The sequence below is a fragment of the Pelobates fuscus genome, chromosome 2 (assembly GCF_036172605.1).
Source record: "Pelobates fuscus isolate aPelFus1 chromosome 2, aPelFus1.pri, whole genome shotgun sequence".
Lineage (NCBI taxonomy): Eukaryota > Metazoa > Chordata > Amphibia > Anura > Pelobatidae > Pelobates > Pelobates fuscus.
The window spans coordinates 63,002,260-63,022,072 of record NC_086318.1 but is presented as its reverse complement, the minus strand read 5'-3'; the positions used below and the strand labels follow the sequence as shown (position 1 = coordinate 63,022,072).

General features: G+C 36.3%; 1 protein-coding gene across 8 annotated transcripts in view; it reads right to left on the bottom strand.

Annotated features, from left to right (window-relative positions):
* The window catches only part of MYT1L (myelin transcription factor 1 like), a 451,096-nt gene that overhangs the window by 27,821 nt on the left and 403,462 nt on the right, over nucleotides 1–19,813 (bottom strand). For 7 of the 8 annotated variants that reach the window (XM_063442204.1, XM_063442202.1, XM_063442206.1 and 4 more), the window contains 3 exons: nucleotides 16,759–16,995; nucleotides 7,726–7,844; nucleotides 5,643–5,711 (listed from right to left, as the gene is read on the bottom strand). In XM_063442204.1, the coding sequence (XP_063298274.1) occupies nucleotides 5,643–5,711; nucleotides 7,726–7,844; nucleotides 16,759–16,995 (425 nt within the window). The remainder of the gene's footprint in view (nucleotides 1–5,642; nucleotides 5,712–7,725; nucleotides 7,845–16,758; nucleotides 16,996–19,813) is intronic. The other variant, XM_063442209.1, reaches the window with a different exon arrangement.

The window sequence follows — 19,813 nt, the reverse complement described above, 5'->3', positions numbered from 1 at the left end:
TCTGTGTCTTACTCACTCTATTCGAAAAAAGAGCATATAATCCAGTTGACTCTAACAATAGGTGATGAGGCAGAAGAAAAAAGCTATACACTGCACAACCAGATTTTTTTTTTATAAGCATTAACCAAATTATTTTCATTAGGCGACTCTTAGATCCAATGTGACCTTATACAGGTTACATGGCTGCCTTGCACAACAGCAAACATTCAATATATAGAATATAAATATTAAAACTTTGCTTGTTTATGAACAAAATAAATTCCAAGTATGTTAGATACCTATCTACCTCTGCACTTCTACTTGACATTGTAACATGGTGCTTGAAACTCATATCTCCTTCAGCCAAAAGACATATGAGTTCTATATGTCTGTATAGTTTTACCCCAAATATAAAGTCAGTTAATTTAATAAAAATGTGTTTACTCTCTCGAGAGATTTATAAAATGATTTTGCCAAGCTGGGTGGAGTCACACAGCATAAAAGGCAATGTTAGCCAAGATCTGCTACAGTTTTTTTGCACTCCTGGTGGCGGTTGTGATGTATGAAATCGACCATCTGCAGCTCAGTATTTTGTATTTATTTCGGACAGCAAGATAACCCATAAAGATAATAACTCAATGCAGACTCATTGGTTGGTAAGAGAAATATAATCCCTAACTTAATGAATTAACTACGAGGCACAGCTTGTACAGATGTTCTATGTCCATTAAGAGTGGCATATTCCCCGTAGATTGAATAGAAAGAAATGCAATTTGTTGATGATGTTATGCATAATGAACAAGCCTTCTTCTGGTTGCACAAGAGAGGCAGACCTTCTTTGAGACCGTGGCCAACAATTGCAGATATGACACATTTTATACCTCACTAGAATTCTCCAAACATGTCATGGCCAACACACACAGCTGTCTTGCAACCTGCTGGCACCTCAGAGAGACTAGAAATATCATCATGGTTTATACATAAACTCTAACAAATCTAAGATGTCATGCATCAACATAATCTATTATGTAAATAGTAGATTATTTAGAAAATTGAGCTTTAAAAACACATTACAGTTTGTGGAAGTTACCTCAAAGGGTTGGATTCTATTTGAAGTGTTACATATAACTCTGATTTAAGTTATGAGTGACAAAGCTTATAAAAATTTTCATTTTGCCACTGACATTTTTCAGTGTGAACATACTGATTCCTCTTCCTTGACCACTTTACTGCCTGGCTACACTACTTCCTGTCTTATAATATTCCATCCCTAATTCTCAGGGAATTCAATATTCCCATTAACCCACCTTTGACTTCAGCAGCCTCTAAACTACTTTGAATTACTTCCTCCCTCTCGGCTATTGCAGTGGGCTGATTCTCCCACCCATGTAGCTGGCAATACCCTTGACCTCATCTTCTCTTATGCATGTACAGTATCCAATATCTGCAACACTGCATTTCCTCTCTCTGATCACCACCTCTTATCATTTACTCTCGAGTACCCGCTCACCAAACAACCTCAGCCTAATCCCCCTCAACTCAGGAGGGACCTTAATTCTATTGACCTCCAACAGCTGTCAGCTGATACTGATTCACAACTTCTATCCATCCCTTCCCTCTCCTGTCCCTCACTGGCCATCTCCACATATAACACTACCCTCACCACTGCCTTGAACGCTGCAGCCCTGCTCCAAACATGCACATTGAGAAGGACACGCCCCCAACTGTGGCATGCTAAATCAGCACGCTACCTACAAAGATGCTCCCGTTGTGCTGCAGTCTCCTGGAGGAAGTCTTGCACCCAGTCAGACTTTCTCCATTATAGATTCATATTGTGTTCAAAAAGTGCAGCCTTGCCCTCGCCAAACAGTAATACAATTCCTCTCTCATTAGCTCATGCTCCCGCAATCCCAGGCATCTCTTTGACACCTTAAATTCTCTTCTTCACCCTGCTGTGACCACCCCCCAAACTAACCTTACAGCCGATAGCTTTGCATGTTACTTTACCGACAAGATTTAACAGCTAAGGAAATAATTCTTCCCACCCTGCCTTTCCCTTCCTCAACCACACATAAATTATGCCTTTCCCACCCTTCAGACTTTCTCCTGGCAATTGTATCCTATAGGAGTCAATTCTAAGTACCAACCCATACCTATAAAGCACTGAACAATTCTAGCCCCTCTTATATCTCTTCACAGATCGATAAGTATGCCCCTTCTCAGTTTCCCGCTCTGCCTGTGACCTTCTCCTGTCCGCTGCTCACACCCGTACAGTCAACTAACGCTTGCAGGACTTCTTGCGGGCGGCTCCCTTCCTATGGAATAGCCTGCCTACCACTATCAGACTCTCCCCTGGTCTTCAATTGTTTAAGAAGTGCCTTAAAACACATCTCTTTAGGAAAGCTTATGGCCTCCCAGAGTAAACTCCTTACAGACCTGTCTCTTGCTCTCTCCTAAAGGGCAGCACTCTACTCTCTCCTCCAGCTCTGCTTCACTCCCACCTTATTTGATTGCTTTTTCCTGTCCTAATGTGTTTTAAACCCCACCTCCTATAGACTGTTTGAGCAGGGTCCTCTTCAATCTATCGTTCCTGTAAGTTTTCTTGTAATTGTCCTATTTATAGATTAATCCCCCCTCTCATAACATTGTAAAGCGGTATGGAATTGTTGGCGCTGTATAAATAACAGTAATAATAATAAGAATAATACTTTTGGATAAACTTTTCAAATTAGTTAATATTTTTTGGTAACATTTTTAAACAAATGTTCTCAAACTATTAAAAATAAAAAAATCCTATATAAAAATTATATCAATATATAAAATTATCAAAATCTTATTTTCTTTAAATATTAATTAATTTTGAAAATGTATCCAAATATATTAAATAATGTTAAAGCATACCTAAAAGTATTAAATTGAGACTATATTCTGAACTGTTATTTAATTTGGGGATAATGTGTCAGATGTTCATGATGTTATGAATATCCAAACAAAGAAAGATCTAAATTTTCCTAACGGCCAAACTGTCAAAATATTAATAATAAGGATAATAATGAAAAGTAAGAACATGTAACATGAGCAAATCTTCCAATACTTTTTCCTGAAGTTACGCGCAAGGGGGTGTCAGGGCTGGTTATTGCACAGACCCGTGTTCTAACCTTATAATACAATGTTCCTATGTCAAATCAAGAGAAATGTATTAAACATCAATATAATTTGAATAAATATAAACTAGCCTTTTTCTTTTACAATTTATGATTAATTTAGTGTTCAGTTGATACATTTTTCCATCCTGTATTATTCTGCACTTTTTATGTACCAAATTGCAAAACAAAAATAAATATATGTCACTTCACAAGATTTTTAATATTCAGTTTACTTATCCTTGCATTGAGCAAATATAACAAATATGTATTTATGAGGAATAAAAAAATAAACTAAATGTAGAAATCCACACCTCCGTTTCCTGCAACAGACAGGGCCTCCATCATAGCTCTCTGTCAATCATGGTTATAATCTCTGTATTTGACCTGTCGGTCAGCATGGACAAATCGTACAGAGAAAATGAGAAAATAAACGTTCTCTTCTTGATTTGTAATGTTTGCTGTAGCTTTGCCTGGTCTGAACTGAATTATTGTTCAATTTGAGCAGCTCATGAAAAAAGGCTAACATAAGTAATTATAAATGTTTTATTCAGTAGTGTAACAGCAACCCTTTGCTGCTGGAGGTTTAACTCTACCTCTAGAAGCCTTATTGGGGCATTATTAGCTAGCCTGTAAAAGGAGTTCCGGGCTGGCTAATATCACTTCTGTGCATATTGGAATCTGACATCAGCATTCACAGCATTCTGGCAACAATCAATATACGGCACAGTACACTCCATTGGGCCACCCATGTCCTTCCCTCAGTCTGTCCTACCCCTACAGCCCTCCCTCTCTAGGGAGGGGACTGATGTCATTCGAGAAGGATCAAACTTCCCAGAAAACTTGGCTTTGGCACAGGAACTGAGGTCGCTTTAGTTTTGTTTTGTTTGTTTTTTAAGTCGGTGGAGGAGGGAAGGATTGACCAGAGTAAAAAGGAATTACTGTAACCAAAACAGTGTTTTATTAAAAGACTGTTTTTTTTGGAGGGTTGGAGCAACCCTTTAAATACTATAGTTTTTTAGCTTATATTGTTTAATACATTCCTTACAGTATGTTACTTTACTGTACAGACTTGAAAATTAGTGGGAGATGTTGCTCTTCAATCTGGCCCTAGTCTTTCACTAGGGTGGATTTTCTGGGAAATGCAAATAAAATTTCTGGTTTGCTGTCTCCTATTTTCATCTATTTTGCCTCTGTATTTATTTCTCCCAGTCTATTTTCAGTGTCTTTCTATCTTACTTTTTATCTAAATGTCATAGACTATTCCAGTTTTATGTAACAGCTGTTGCCCTCAGTCACTGTTTTTCATAATTTCAGCTCTCAATTGCTTACTCTCCAACTCTCTTCCTGGGTCTCATTCCCATCTCCATTAAATCGTTTTCCACTAACTCTGCCCATTTCACCTTTACTTCACCAAGTTCTATTTCCCAATCCTCACTAACACTATTCACTGTCTCTACACCATTTGCTTTCATTCTATCACTGGTATATGAGATGGGTATTATGTATGATAGTATAGTGAGCTGCATGTGCTTGATGGAAGTTGTGTGTGAATATGTGGAGACTGAGCATGTCATGTGAATTGTGTGTACAACTGCATGAATGAGATGGGAGCTGTGTCTCTATAGTGTTTTGTGTGTGAATACGTGGGGAACTTCGCATGAGAGTTGTAGGTGTTGGAATGTTTGGGGTTGCAAGTGTGTGGGATTAAGGATGTGCATGAAAGGGGGATAGACTTGTGGATCTGAGAGGGGTAGAAGGCTCTTTTTACTTTCATCTTCATTCTTCATACTTACTATTAGTAAAAATAAAAATTTAAATTATTTGAAACCTATGTTCGGTTTCAAATGAATAAAGATTAATTTGAATTTTGGGTGATTGTAGATTCATTCGAATTCAGCATCTCCAAGTTGCCATATGGCCGAATCACAGAACATGATAAATGGACTAAGGACTAACTGTTTCATTGTTTTTTTTTTTATTTAGAGCTCCAACTACAGCATCAGAAAAATAGGGAATGAATGGAGAAGATGCTGGTTTGTTTTAGCTGTATTATTAGTACACTAATAGGCACATTGTCACACCAATTTGGTTTGTCCAAATGTTTTTCCATTAGATGAAAATGTGGTCTGTTTTTTTTTTCAGACGAACCAATACGGACAAACCAACGCTTTCTGCTTGCAAAAGTCTAAAAAATAGAAGATGCCATATACTATCTAACTCTAGCTTATAGTTAAGCTTGTGCATGAATAAGATTGATCATTGGTAATCCATTAGCAGCACTCTGATGAACGTCTATCTTTCAAAATTAAGAGAATTAAATATATAATAGCAAAGATGAGAGAAATAATTGCAATTTCAGAAGAATTTGAATATTTTTATAACTCTGTTTTTTTTTACTACTGCAAGACAGTTCATACTTCACCAAACTTTTTTGAAAGAGTCATCAGTATACTTTTGTTCATGCAATATTAAATGTACTGTTAAAACCCCATGACAAGATTTTCACTTTCTACTTACTTTAGTTCCTGGGAACTTGTGGCCATCATGCTCCGAATACTTTTATCTGCTAGTGGGCAACCAGACAAACTGCAGAAAGAGGGAAGAGATAAGTAACCTCTTGTACATAAAGCAGCATACTTTTTAATAAATACACATACATACATAGTAGCTCTGCAATGTTAGAAAGTGCTGCATATTGATTGTTTGCCATTGAGATGAAATATGAATCCTCCTTATGAAAGCACATTTACCTGTCCTTTACACATATCACAGTTTTAACCACCTTGTTTTTATTAATCAGTATTCATATAACTAGGGTTTTATGCAAGTTTAGAAAACTTTTCTTTTTTATCTTGTTGCTACTATAAGTCCAGAGGTGTCCTGGCAACTCTTCTTGACATCTCTTCACATCATGGACCACTTGACACATTACAATCCCATTTTCTTGTCTCAACCCTTTCCTAGTCTTCTTTTTACCTCTCCCCATCAATTTAATATCCTTAGGATACTAGTATCACTGATATGCTATAAAAGCCATATTTACCTTTTTTTCTCGAATCTCCTTTCTTCTCTTCTCTTTTCTTCTAATGTCTTGTCTTGTCTGCTCTTCTTCTCTCCTTGATTGTATGACTAAACTATATATGCTTTGACTACAACTATATGACTGCCTTTAACCTAAAAACAGAAGATCTGTCTTTCTTCCCTCAAACACAATTTTCCCCTTTCCCTTCAGGTCAGTGGTACTACCATCAAACTTACATTAGTAAGCAAGGCTTAGCTTACATTTACTACCCTATATGTCAAAGTATTGCCTACTTGAGCATATAATTAACCTTCAACATACTTTATGTGCACTAACAAACTGATGGAACCATTTCTAAACAATGAGCTTTAATTAACTGGCTACTGTTTTTTATAATTCATGCAAATATCTGACTTCTTATAAAATTCTAACAAGCTTCTTTGCCATAATTCAATTCTCAACAACTCACTGTTTAGTACTTAGCGCTCCTGGACACCGAAAATAGTTTTCATGCTTTAGGTTGTAAGCAGTTAATTTTGGCTTGCAGACAAATGATAACAAATGAAACTAAAGCTTTAATAAAAAAAAAAAAGAAAAGCAAATACATTGGCATCATCACATTACTTCACCAGTTGCCTTGCAAATTAAAGCGGAACTGTCACAAGTTTTTTTGTTTTGTTTTTTGCATAACCTGATAGCTTACAACATTATGTTGCTGTTTTTGTTGTTTTTTTTATTTTAGCTCTAACCCATCTTTTATTATAATTTGCATTGCATGCCCAGGGCATATTATGCAAATAAGTGTTAACCTTATATACAAGTGGGAAACACTACAGAATTAATTCCCAATTTCAAACAAGATTGGATGTAATTTCTCTGCAGATGCTAAGCAGGCTTTAACATACCAAAAGCATCATGTAGTTAAAGTTGCCACACAGCAAGAAGGTGCAGTGGAGGCAAGTGCATATTTTACTTACCTCCATTACACTACTCTCCTGGTAAGCACTTCAGTAGCTCTTACTGTTGTGAGGGAATAAGGAAATGTCACTTTCAGAACTGTCACAAGTTTGTTTGTTTTTTTGCATAACCCGATAGCTAACAACATTATGCTGTTGTTTTTTTCAGGTTTTTTTTTAGCTCCTACCCATTTTTTATTATAATTTGCATTGCATGCCCAGGGCAGACTATGCAAATTAGTGTAAACCCTATATACAAGTGGGAGGCACTACAGCATGAATACCCAATTTCAAACAAGATTGTATGCCATTTCTATGCAGATCCGCAGCGTGCTTTAACATACCAGAAGTTGTCACACAGCAAGACGGGGCAGTGGAGGTAAGTGCACATTTTACTTACCTCCATTACACTACTCTCCTGGTAAGCACTTCAGTAGCTCTTATTGGTGTGAGGGAATAACAAAATGTCAATTTCAGAAAAGTGACAATTCCGCTTTAAAAATTGCATTTGCAAATGTAGCAAGCTTATACCGAAACAGAACGGCCTCATTTTCACATTTAGAAAAGTGACAGAAAAGCTGCAAGAAGAAAAAAAAGTTATTTCACCTCATGCAATGCTTACGTTATTAAATCCTTTTTGCTCTCTTTACATTGAGGATATTTGGGTTTAGGACTTGGAATTGTAACTTCTCCAGGATATCTTCGTTCATCGAGAGGATCATGGAATGGGTCCAAATCATCCTGCGGACACATAAAAAATAATCTCTTCTGAAACAAGCATTGTGATATAGTCCCTGGCATTTAAGCATAAGCAAAATAGAAATATTTTTTTTAACTATGTGAAAGAGGACACACCTTCATTGTTAAAGAGACACTTCACATAACTACAGAACTTCAGCTTCCTGACGTGTTTTATGTGTTCCTTTTTTTTGTTTTACACTTTTATAAGTTTACCTTGTTATATCACCTTAGCTGTCAATCAGGCAACCAGTCTTGGTTGTTTAGCTCACTGGAGCTAAACTAAAGAGGCAGAATTTGCCTAGAGTGTATGCCTTGCAAAGACTTCTCAATCAGCTACATTTGGGAAGTCTGTGATCAGACAGCTACAGAAACTCTGTGGAAGTAAGGGAGGGCTTGCAAAGGTTGCATATAAGTGATCTGCAGCTTTTGCAAGCTGTTTTTAGATATACCCCCAATAAATAATTACATGCATACATGTTTTATTTGGGGTATATCTACTCAACAGTATTTTTATTTTATTTATTTTTTTGTTTGGGAAGTGGAGTGTATCTGTAAAAAGAACTTCAATTTAAGAGGTAGTCCATTCTTCAGGACACAGATATATCTCTCCTTCTGCTCTGTGTAAGTACAAAATAGTAGGATCATGAATTTAATGCTCAATAAAAATAAGCCACAATACTTTCTTTTTAAATATAATTGCCATGCAAATATCTCAACGTTACATTAAAATTAAATACATTTTTGTTTGTACAACATTCTTAGCAAATATCTAGATTGAACAAAATAAATGTGTATTTACTGTTAGAATTTTAAATCAATCACAAACACACCAAGCACACATCTCACTATGCAATCCAATAAGGCAATGTTAAATATAATTAGCTTTTGACATGTACAGTTTCTGGTCATTGGTCAACAGGTAGGGGCTACAATAATAATAAATGGAAGGGTCGATTGCTCCCTCCAGGCCCAACCATAGGTGGCAGGTGGGGCTAATAATCAGATTAATAATACATGGAAGTGACTTAATGTCTTCTCATAGACCCCACCCAGGGACAAAAGGTGGAGGCTATTAAATGAATAAGCAGGTGAGACCTAATGTACCTCCAGGCCCCTACCTACAAGCAGTAGGTGTGTGCTCTAATATTAATAAGCAGAGGGGACCTAATGTCCCTGACAAGCATTCACAAATGGGCAGCAGGTGGAGGATCTACATAAATATACATTAAATAAGGGGCGCCAAATTAGCTGCACAGCAATAGCTTCCCACTAGCAGCATAAATGGTGGGGGCATGGGGGGAGAGTTTAAACTTTGCTTGTATTAAGGGTCTTTTTGGACAAACAGGCTTTTTTTTTAGCTTTTTGTTGTTATTTTCAAGGCCCTTTAATATCAAGAATAATATCCTCGATTAATGTCATTGAATCACTAAATCAGATAATTTCAATAATAATTACAATATACATTCTCAATATTTTTCAAAAATTAATTTTATTTAAAGCAATATTTATTATAGTAAGACTTTTATGGCAAGAATTAAATAGATTGAAACAGATAAAAAGGCTTATCAGGAGCCAATACATTGCCAATAAATGTTATCATCTGGATTGCATTCCAGGCCCAAGTTTGATTTTTTTCCATCTCATCTGTTTTGTCCTATATTTGCTCACCTACTATATTAAAATTCCCTTATCAGATTTTTGTTCATCAAAACTCATTATTTATACATATTGACCAATGTATGAACACAGATTCATGTTCATGAACACAGATTTATATTCAGTAAAATAACATTTCTAGAATTATAATAGACAAATATAGAATATAGGTGCTCGCTATATACTTAAAAAATGAATGGAGGCTGCAGTTTACCACACAAGGATTTACCAACCTTGTGAAAATATAAAATAGATAGAAACAAACAATAGATAATCTGCACCTTAAAACCTTAAAACCTTTGCTTGAAATCCCACATCAGAGGTACATGCATGCATATGTTAACAAGGTCTTTTTTTGTTGTAGATCTCTCAAAGAGAAAACAATGAGAGATCAGACAATTTAAACATACTGCACTATTATTATCTGTTCTCTTTTTTTCTCTTTGAGAGATCTACAACAAAACATACTGCACTATTATTATCTGTTATCTTTTTTTTCTATTTGAGAGATCTACAACAAAATACATTGTTACATACTTCTTATGTGTGATTTCACTGAAAGGTTTACATTTTCTAAGGTGTGGATTATCTATTGTTTGTATTTATCTATTTCTAGGCTTATGTTCTAAAAGTAGAAAATCATCAGTAACATTGAATTGGTTCCCGTAGTTAATGCCTCACTTTTAGAACTTTGCTCCTAAATGGCTAATTATTATTAGATTAATTATTAGTAGTAATACACAAGGTGAATTGTGGGGTCTTCTTTCATTTTAGTACCTGTCATATAGACAGATTTGTTCATCATGTATAATAAGACAATATATGTAACTATTAATTGTAGAATTTTCTGCAGACAGTAAAATAAGTTTGTATAAAACAAAAAACAAACAAACAAACAGATTTTCAAATTGACTACATTTGCATGCATTTTCACAGTGTAAAATAACTGAAATTAAAGCCTTATTGAAATATACATTGGATATCAGGAAATATTAATAAATCAGAAATTAATATAATAAATATTGCAATGTCCTCTAGGCAGCATTGTGGGCACAAATGATGGAAAAGGAATAACGAATCATGAAACCTAGAAACTGTTAGCTTATGACAAGTCATAACAGTGGCAAAAGCTGTGTTATAACATTGAATTTAAATAAATAAATAAATGTAGTTAAATTGAGTAGGAAAATGGATAAGAAATAAAAAATATAAAAATAGTGGGCTGCTTTACAACAAGTTAGTGCGTCTAACAATAGTATAATTACAAGTAAAAATGGGATGTGAGCGCTCCAAAATAAAATTCAAATAGGAATACTTGTCTCAACCAGCAACAAATGAATTCAAGTTTAATAAAGTATAAGATACAATGTTTATCAATATAGAAATATATGGAATATTTGCACGTAACAATACCCACTAAGTGAAACTGCATTTAGCCAGAATCTTCAGATGCACAATAAGGGAAGATCCACTAAACTGTCAAATGTAAACAGATATAATATAAATGATTATTATATATATATAACACCTCAAACTATCAGCCCCCAGTAATAGAATATAAATATATAAATGACACTGGACTGGAAAATGCAAGGTAAAAAAGATACATATAAAACATCCATATAGAGAAATAACAGTCACAGCACCTTTGGTGGGGGGCCCCCTCGACTACGAAGTCCAGGATATATTCTGGGTATCTGGTAACACTTGATGTGATGAAAGTGATGATCTGCACATGCTACAAGGCAGTGAGCTCTCAAACCCATCGCCCGTGTGAGAATGCTAGGGGTGCTGCCACTATAACCCCAGTTGGAAAAACTCTGGGACAAGCAACAAGGAGCTTACCCAGTTCGCATCTCAACACACTAGGCTGAGGGAGCATGCCAAACTGCCTGCCAATCGGTGAACTCGGATCCATGCCATGGCTGGTAACTTCAAAAAAGACTGCAGCAAAATGAGCAAGATAGCGCTGGAGACTGAGAGTTCCCAAAACAAATGGACCTAGAGTCTATGCGTTTCATATCGTAATGAGACTTTCTCAAGACTGAGGTCCAAAAGAAAAGCACTATGTATATATACCCTTAGTCAGTATATTAAAAATCTGGAATAAAACTCCTAAAGAAATTGGCGTAGCGGGTAATAATCCCAGAATAAATAATTCACTTGGAAATAAAGATTATAAACAAAATAACAATAAAAGTATATAGACACTACACATAAAGATGATCTAACCAACAAAACTATAAATATGTAAGTGAGAATGAATATATTAATAATAAAATATATATGTGGGAACTATAATAAAATGCATTAGAATATCAGAAGTCCTTATATATATATTTGGTTGTCTCTAGATGACAGATAAATCACTAAATCATAAAACCAGATACAAAAATGAGGAATCCTGATATCTGAATAAAATCAATAAACAAATTCAACAGTATTAAACAATAAAATATAATAAATAAAATACAACTAAAATATTGTCATGCTCGACATTATGTTGTCAGTGGGTTGTTAAGGTATCTAATCTAGTTCCTCATTCAAACCATAAGGGTTTATTGTATTTTATTTAAAGATCCATTTGGTTTCTGCAGTAGTAAGCGCTTTTTTCCTATTTAAAAGATCAATATTTTCTGGTATCAGTTGAAACCCCATCACTTAGATGTGTGAGGGGTCACTCTCATGTGTTAGCTGAAAATGCCATGCCACAAGTGATTTTCTGTCCTTGTGCAGAATGGCCCATCTATGCTATCTAAACCTAGTCTTAAGGGATCTTAAGGGGTCTGTCCCACATATAAAGGGCGGCCCCGTGTTGAGGGTCAAGCAGTGGTCTGAGATGCTGGCACACCCAGCCTGGTTTTTATTACAAGTTTAATCGCCATGGAGCCAAAGTCTTTAATCACACGAATAGGCTCCATGGCATAGCTATCTGGGTTACCACAGTTCACATAGAAATACCGAAGGTATGGCTGTTCAGCTACATCCTCACGAATGGGAACCAGGAGACGGACGGCTCAGCAGTGTTCATGCAGATAAGTGTCCATTTATAGTACCATAGTTTAGGTGCCGAACACTGTTTTTAAAGGGCCCAATCTCCCAGGGCCATAGTCCAAAGGCAGCAGGCGGGCAACCAGGCTCCTCCAATACAATGTGGCGAGATTGGTTTCGTCACACAATGCTTACGTAAAACCCCAATAATTTAATTATAAGAACTATTAAAAACCCATAGAAAAAATGGGACGTTTGACCATTAGCACATCTTTGGTGCTGATGCTAAATTTGTTCTGTTGTTTCTTCGACTTCAGCTGCCATTTTTCTAATGTAGAGATAATCAGATTAGGTGTGTCCGATACTGGGATTGGTAGGAGAGGTATAGGAAGGGCATAATCCTATGCACCTAATTCGATTCTTTATGCTTAAAAATAAAGCTAGAAATATGAATAGGAAGTCCCTCTTTGATTTATCTTTTGCAGCTGAAGCCCTTCCTATACCTCTCCTACCAATCTCAGTATCGGACACACATAATCTAATTACGAGACAAAACACATAGATTCTAGGTCCATTTGTTTGGGAACTCTCAAAGAGTCTCCAGAGCTATCTTGCCCATTTTGCCACAGCCTTTTTTGAAGTTACCGGCCGTGGTTTGGATCTGTGTTCACCGATTGGTGGGCAATTTAGCGTGCTCCCCCAGCCTGGCGTGTTGAGATGCGAACAGGGTAAGCTGCTTTTTGCTTGTCCCAGAGTTTTTCCGACTTGGGTTATAGTGGAAGCACCCCTAGCATTCTCACATGGGCGGTGGGTTTGAGAGCTCCCTGCCGTGTAGACTGTGCGGATCATCACTTTCATCACATCAAGTGTTACCAGATACCCAGCATATATCCTGGACTGTGTAGTGGACAGGGCCCCCCACCAAAGGTGCTTTGACTGTTATTTCTCTTTATGGATCTTTTATATTTATCTTTGTATTTATTCAGTTGATTTGAATTTTTTTTAGCTCACATTTTCCAGTCCACAGTCCAGTAAACATATATTGTATGTCTGTTTACATTTGGCAGTTTAGTGGATCTTCCCTTATTGTGCTTCGGAAGAATCTGGCTAAATGCACTTAGTGGGTATTGTTAGATGCAAATATTCCATATATTGCTATATTGAGATTTAAACGTATCTTATACTTTATTACACTTGAATTCATAAGTTGCTGGTTGAGATGAGTATTCCTATTTGAATTTTATTTTGGAGCGCTCACATCCCATTTCTACTTGAATAAATAAATAAATCAAATACGTTTAATGTAATTAGCCATGTCTGAGTTGTTGGTGTTATACTTCCACACTCTTTAACTCTTCTATATTGCAAGCCCTGAACATATACAGTTTGTGTGAGAAAAGGCAGATGGTATAACAGAGACAGTCAGATACATGAACAGGTTTAACAAAGGTTGAGATGGTTGAGTACAAAAAATGGGCATGACATGAGGTTAAAGGGGAAAAATTGGTATTTCGACATTTTGAAAAAATACTGGTAATGCATGCATAACAGGTCGCTGCAGAATTTGTTGGAGCTTTAAAAAAATATTTTTTTTTAAATGTGGAATGGCTGACTAGCTAGAGGAAATATATTATTTTTGCTGGTTTGGTTCAAATTTAGATTCTTCAGAAGTAACAGTTCCAAGAACAAAGTAAACATAATAGTCTTTTCTGAAATAAAATGCAAACATGAAATGCACATTTTCATTTAAATTGAAGATGTGCCAAATCCTGCATGATGTCTGTTTTAATCTATATTTAAAGTGTTATACAAAACAACAAAAAATAATTAATTAAAAAAAATATATAGAAATATCTAATATATATATCTTATTGCCCCATATAGGCTCATTATTGGTTTTTATTGCTACTTTTTTATTACTTGTATATGGTCATTTTTTAAATCTAGGAAAGTGGTTTTGCACGGTAGTTTTTTTAATATGCAGCTGAAACCACAAAATTAGAAAACGCAAAGATTATGAACAAATTTGCAACACTGCAAATCAATGCATTGATCACCTTTTCTAAGAGACATTTTTAAGACCAATATAACCTTGGGCAAACTCTTATTACCTTTCATTAATGCGTAGTTTTGTTAATACGTTTAAAATTTCAAATACAACACAGAACTAATAGCTAGTACTCGGTTATACGTATTCAAAGGTAATGCGATGGTAAAGAGAGCCCTATTTAGGCTTTCTTTATTGCAAGTTCTGTTTAATTACGATTTTCTTATCCCCTGCTATGTTCATAGCTTGCTAGACCCTGCAAGAGCCTCCTGTACGTGATTAAAGTTCAATTTAGAGATTGAGATACAATTATTTAAGGTAAATTACATCTGTTTGAAAGTGAAACCAGTTTTTTTTTTCCATGCAGGCTCTGTCAATCATAGCCAGGGGAGGTGTGACTAGGGCTGCATAAACAGAAACAACATGATTTATCTCCTAAATGACAGTGAATTGAGCAGTGAAATTGCAGGGGAATGACCTATACACTAAAACTGCTTTATTTAGCTAAAGTAATTTAGGTGACTACAGTGTTCCTTTAAATAAGACATCGAAAACTGTGCTACTTCTATAGCATGGAAGAAGGGAGGAATTTATAGTTTCTCTGCCAGGTGATAGCCAGAAGTGGAGCAAAGGGAAAGATACATGTGAGGTTTAATCTATATTATTACATTTACTCAACTTAATAGGCGACTGTGGTTAAGTGATTTGCATCTATGCCCTTATTAGTCCTAGCTTCCAGGGTTTCTTTTTACTCTCCTACAAACACTGTCAAAATAATCACTTAAACTGTGAATAGAAACAGTTAGCAGAAAGCAGAAATTGGAGACATCTATCCCACCATCTAAGGTGACCAAATACGGTAACATTAGAAAGACCAGTAATCTACCCCAGTAATCTACCCCTTCCTCTGGTGCTGGAAAGAAGATGGCATGAAGAGGTGATGACATTATCCCGAAAATGGCTGACCTATATGTGGGTGAAGGATTGCCACCCTTGGAATGGCTGGGGTAGAGTATGTGGAATTAAAAATAATTTCTCCCTAACAGAAAGCAGAATCGATATTCTATGAATAGTACTGAGCTTGTAGAATAAATGCATTAAATTAGTAATTATGAGGATAAAGGAAGTTTAATGGTAGCAGGTTTTCTGGGCTCTTACAGATCAGAATGCAAATGACCATGGCCTTAACTTAAAATAACACTGTAGGCACTTTAACAACATCATCATGTTGAAGTTGTTATAGTACTTGCAGTTCTGCTCCCCTGTCCTTTCCCGCCCCCCCCCCCCAAAAAAAACCACTTAATTCACTAAATAGAAGGCTTTGAAGTGTGGTGTCAAATTACGCCTCAAAGCCCTCTGGGTATGAGAGCCAGGAGTTTTTATTCCCAGCTCATACTGGGATATCACATATGAATGCAAAGTGCGGTCACAGTCAACCATAGAGAATCATTAAATACAATCAGGAATCATAGGCACATTGCAACAAGCATTCACCAACGTTCCTCAGTCCTCTTCTATTAGGAGCATTGGATTGACCAGTTACCCTGGAGGCACACCTCCAGGTTGATGCATCTCAAAGAGGAGGCCGTGACAGTGAGGAGAAAGACTTGATGCTGGAGAAAAGTAATTTGTTTATTTTTTAAAAATTTTATTTCACATGGGGAGGATGATTGATAAGAGGCATCTGGGCGGTAGCGTTAAGAATACAGGTATGTATTCCTAATGTTACAGTGTTTAATTAAGCTCTGCACGCCAGAGTACCAGATACAATAGTGGTATAAGTTCAGGAGTGCATGCACAACCCATTATTTCACTAAATAAACAATAACATAGAAAAGCGACCTCTGCAACCTTAATATACATTATGTAAAAAAAGTATATATTTAGTTATGTCTAAAAGTGAATATTTAGTTTTGTTTTCTCATTTTTTTTCTTATGGTTGCTGTTTTTTGCACCTTGAACATCTTGAATGGGATTGCAGCTATCTTCCAAAACTAAATTAAATAAAAAATAAAGCAATTTACGTTTGACAAGCTGATTTATATTACTTGTGTATTGCATTATTGATATTTGATATATCCATGTTTAAATAACCTGAACTATAAGATCTGGGGGAGTTACTTTTTTATCTATAAAATTATTTCAATTCAATATTAGACAAAGCTACAGGAATCAAGTGAATTAGGTGGGAAATATGACCATCATAGGGAGACGACATACATTAAGCTCTTTGGAATCATCTTCATCTATCCGTCTGGGTTTCATTTTAGTGTAGTCTACTGGTATGTCCCAACAGTCTCCCTCATTCATTTGGTAACACTGACTATTCATAACAGCCTGTCGTTGTGGTGACATTGGTTCCAGTGGAGTTAGAATGGTGCAGCAACCATCTCGTTGTCTCTGTTTGTTCATGCTAAGGTCCAGTGTTCCATTTTCATCAACTTCAATGTCAGGATTCTGAAAGGAATGGATGAATATTGTGAAATTAGCTGTTCTTTTTGTATTCTTTCTTCTTCTTATTTATTATTTTATATACTTGCATATTGGATTATGAGGATCCTGTAGGTTTTCTGCATAACGTTACTATCACTTTACCCCATACAGCAGCTGTTATTTAAACTAAATACGATTTAATCAGGGCTGGCTAAAAGGTACATATTAAATAGCAACCTACATAATTTGGTAGGAGGAAAAGACTATATCAGGTTAAACATTTTCAGGCATCCATATGTGTTGAAAAAACTCTAGTCTGGGGACGACCAAAGACTTACAAACGTAAACTGTGTATGTCACCATGTATATTTTCCTTATTTTATTCTGTATTCCTTATTTATTTTCCTTATATGCTGTTACAAACTACTACTGGAGCATGATCCTAAATACTAGCAATGGGAGCTATACTTCAGAACAATGGAAGATTAATCTTTTAGCCAACCCTGGGCTGATTTTTTTCAATGAGGTATGCAAAAGCATCTTGTAAAAGAGTATTTATTGTTTAAATATCAGTTATTGTGTCTAAGTATATGAGTTTTATGAGCACTATATTAAGAAAATGCTACTGCTATTTAAAAGTAATCTCCAGCAATAAACTGAGCCTCTGATAATTTTTCCTTCTAATTAAACATAGAATGTATGTTCATTAAATAATATATATATTTTTTTATCATTGTTGTTATTTTTATGGTTTGAGTTTGTTTGGTATTGGATTTTAACATGCCATAGCCAAATTATTTGGTAATATGAAATGCTGAAGAAAAGCGTCACAAGGAAAAATAAATCTTAGGGTACCTTAAAGGCTTCTTTTTTTGTGGTAAGTTGGTCTTACAAAATATAAAATAAAGAACCAGCCAGATCCTGATAGAGTGAACTTCAGTATTGGAATACCAAGAAATAGAAGTACTTTTCTGATACAAATCCTTTCTTTCATTATTAATTCTAATGGAATACAGGATAAGGTAAAAGGATAGGTATAGAACAGGACCAATTTCACAATATCGAAAGTCTAATTTCACACCATATTACGTGTTGATGGCAGTAATATCAAGAACAATAAGCTAATCACTCCATATATACATCATCGCACCTATACACAGAATTGCTCTTGCCATTACTTTCAGCTCTAGAATATTATTTGTGTTACCACTTACATAGTTACGAGTTACCATCAAAGAGCAACAAGTATTGGTGGGTTCTACACTAGTGATGTCCCGGACTGTTCGCTGGCGAATAGTTCCCAGCGAACATCGCTTGTTCACGTTCGCCACGGACGGCAAACACATGCGCTGTTCGGTTCACCCCCTATTCGTCATCATTGAGTAAACTTTGACCCTGCCTGTACCTCACAGTCAGCAGACACATTCCAGCCAATCAGCATCAGAGCCTCCCTGCCAGACCTTCCCACCTCCTGGACAGCATCCATTTTACATTCATTGTGAAGCTGCATTCTTAGTGAGAGTAGGGACAGTGTAGCTGCTGCTGATTTGATAGGGAAATTGATAGCTTGGCTAGTGTATTCAGTGTCCACTACAGTCCTGAAGGACTCATCTGATCTCTGCTGTAAGGCAGCCTTTTTAGGGCTAGAACATCAGTTTGCTTTTTTTTTGTGTAATGTAATTGCAGTTGCCTGCCTGCCAGCCTGTGTGTCAGTCTCACAGCATATACTGTGCCCACTTGCCCAGTGCCACCACTAACTCACTGGTGTCACAATAGCTTGCATTTAAAAAAACTAAAAAACTTTTTTGACTGTAATATAATAGCAGTCAGTTTCCTTCCCTAGTGTGCGTTTCAGGGCCTGCCCAGTGCCACCACTCACTCACTGGTGTACAATAGCTTGCATTTAAAAAAAAAAAAAAAACTTTTTGGACTGTACAATACAATTTTGACTGTAATAGATTGAATATCAGTTAGTTGTCTGCCAGCGTGTGTCAGGCTCACAGCGTATACTGTGCCCACTTGCCCAGTGCCACCACTCATATCTGGTGTCACAATAGCTTGCATTTAACAAAAAAAAATTTTTGACTGTAATATAATAGCAGTCAGTTTCCTTCACTAGTGTGCGTTTCAAGGCCAGCCAGGGCATAGTGTCACACCAGTGCAACTCATATCTGGTGTAACAGTAGTGTACATTTTTAAAAAAAAATACAATTTTGACTGTAATAGATTGAATAGCAGTTAGTTGTCTGCCAGCGTGTGTGTCAGGCTCACGGCGTATACTGTGCCCACTTGCCCAGTGCCACCACTCACTCACTGGTGTCCCAATAGCTTGCATTTAAAAAAAAACTAAACTTTTTTGACTGTAATATAATAGCAGTCAGTTTCCTTCACTAGTGTGCGTTTCAGGGCCTGCCCAGTGCCACCACTCACTCATATCTGGTGTCACAATAGCTTGCATTTAAAAACAACAAAACTTTTTGGACTGTAATATAATAGCAGTCAGTTTCCTTCACGAGTGTGCTTTTCAGGGCCTGCCAGGGTACAGTGTCATACCAGTACAACTCATATCTGGTGTAACAGTAGTGTACATTTAAAAAAAAAAAAAAAATTTTGACTGTAATAAATTGAATAGCATTTAGTTGTCTGCAAGCGTGTGTGTCAGGCTCACAGCGTATACTGTGCCCACTTGCCCAGTGCCACCACTCATATCTGGTGTCACAATAGCTTGCATTTAAAAAAAAAAAACTTTTTTGACTGTAATATAATAGCAGTCAGTTTCCTTCACTAGTGTGCGTTTCAGGGCCTGCCCAGTGCCACCACTCACTCACTGGTGTCACAATAG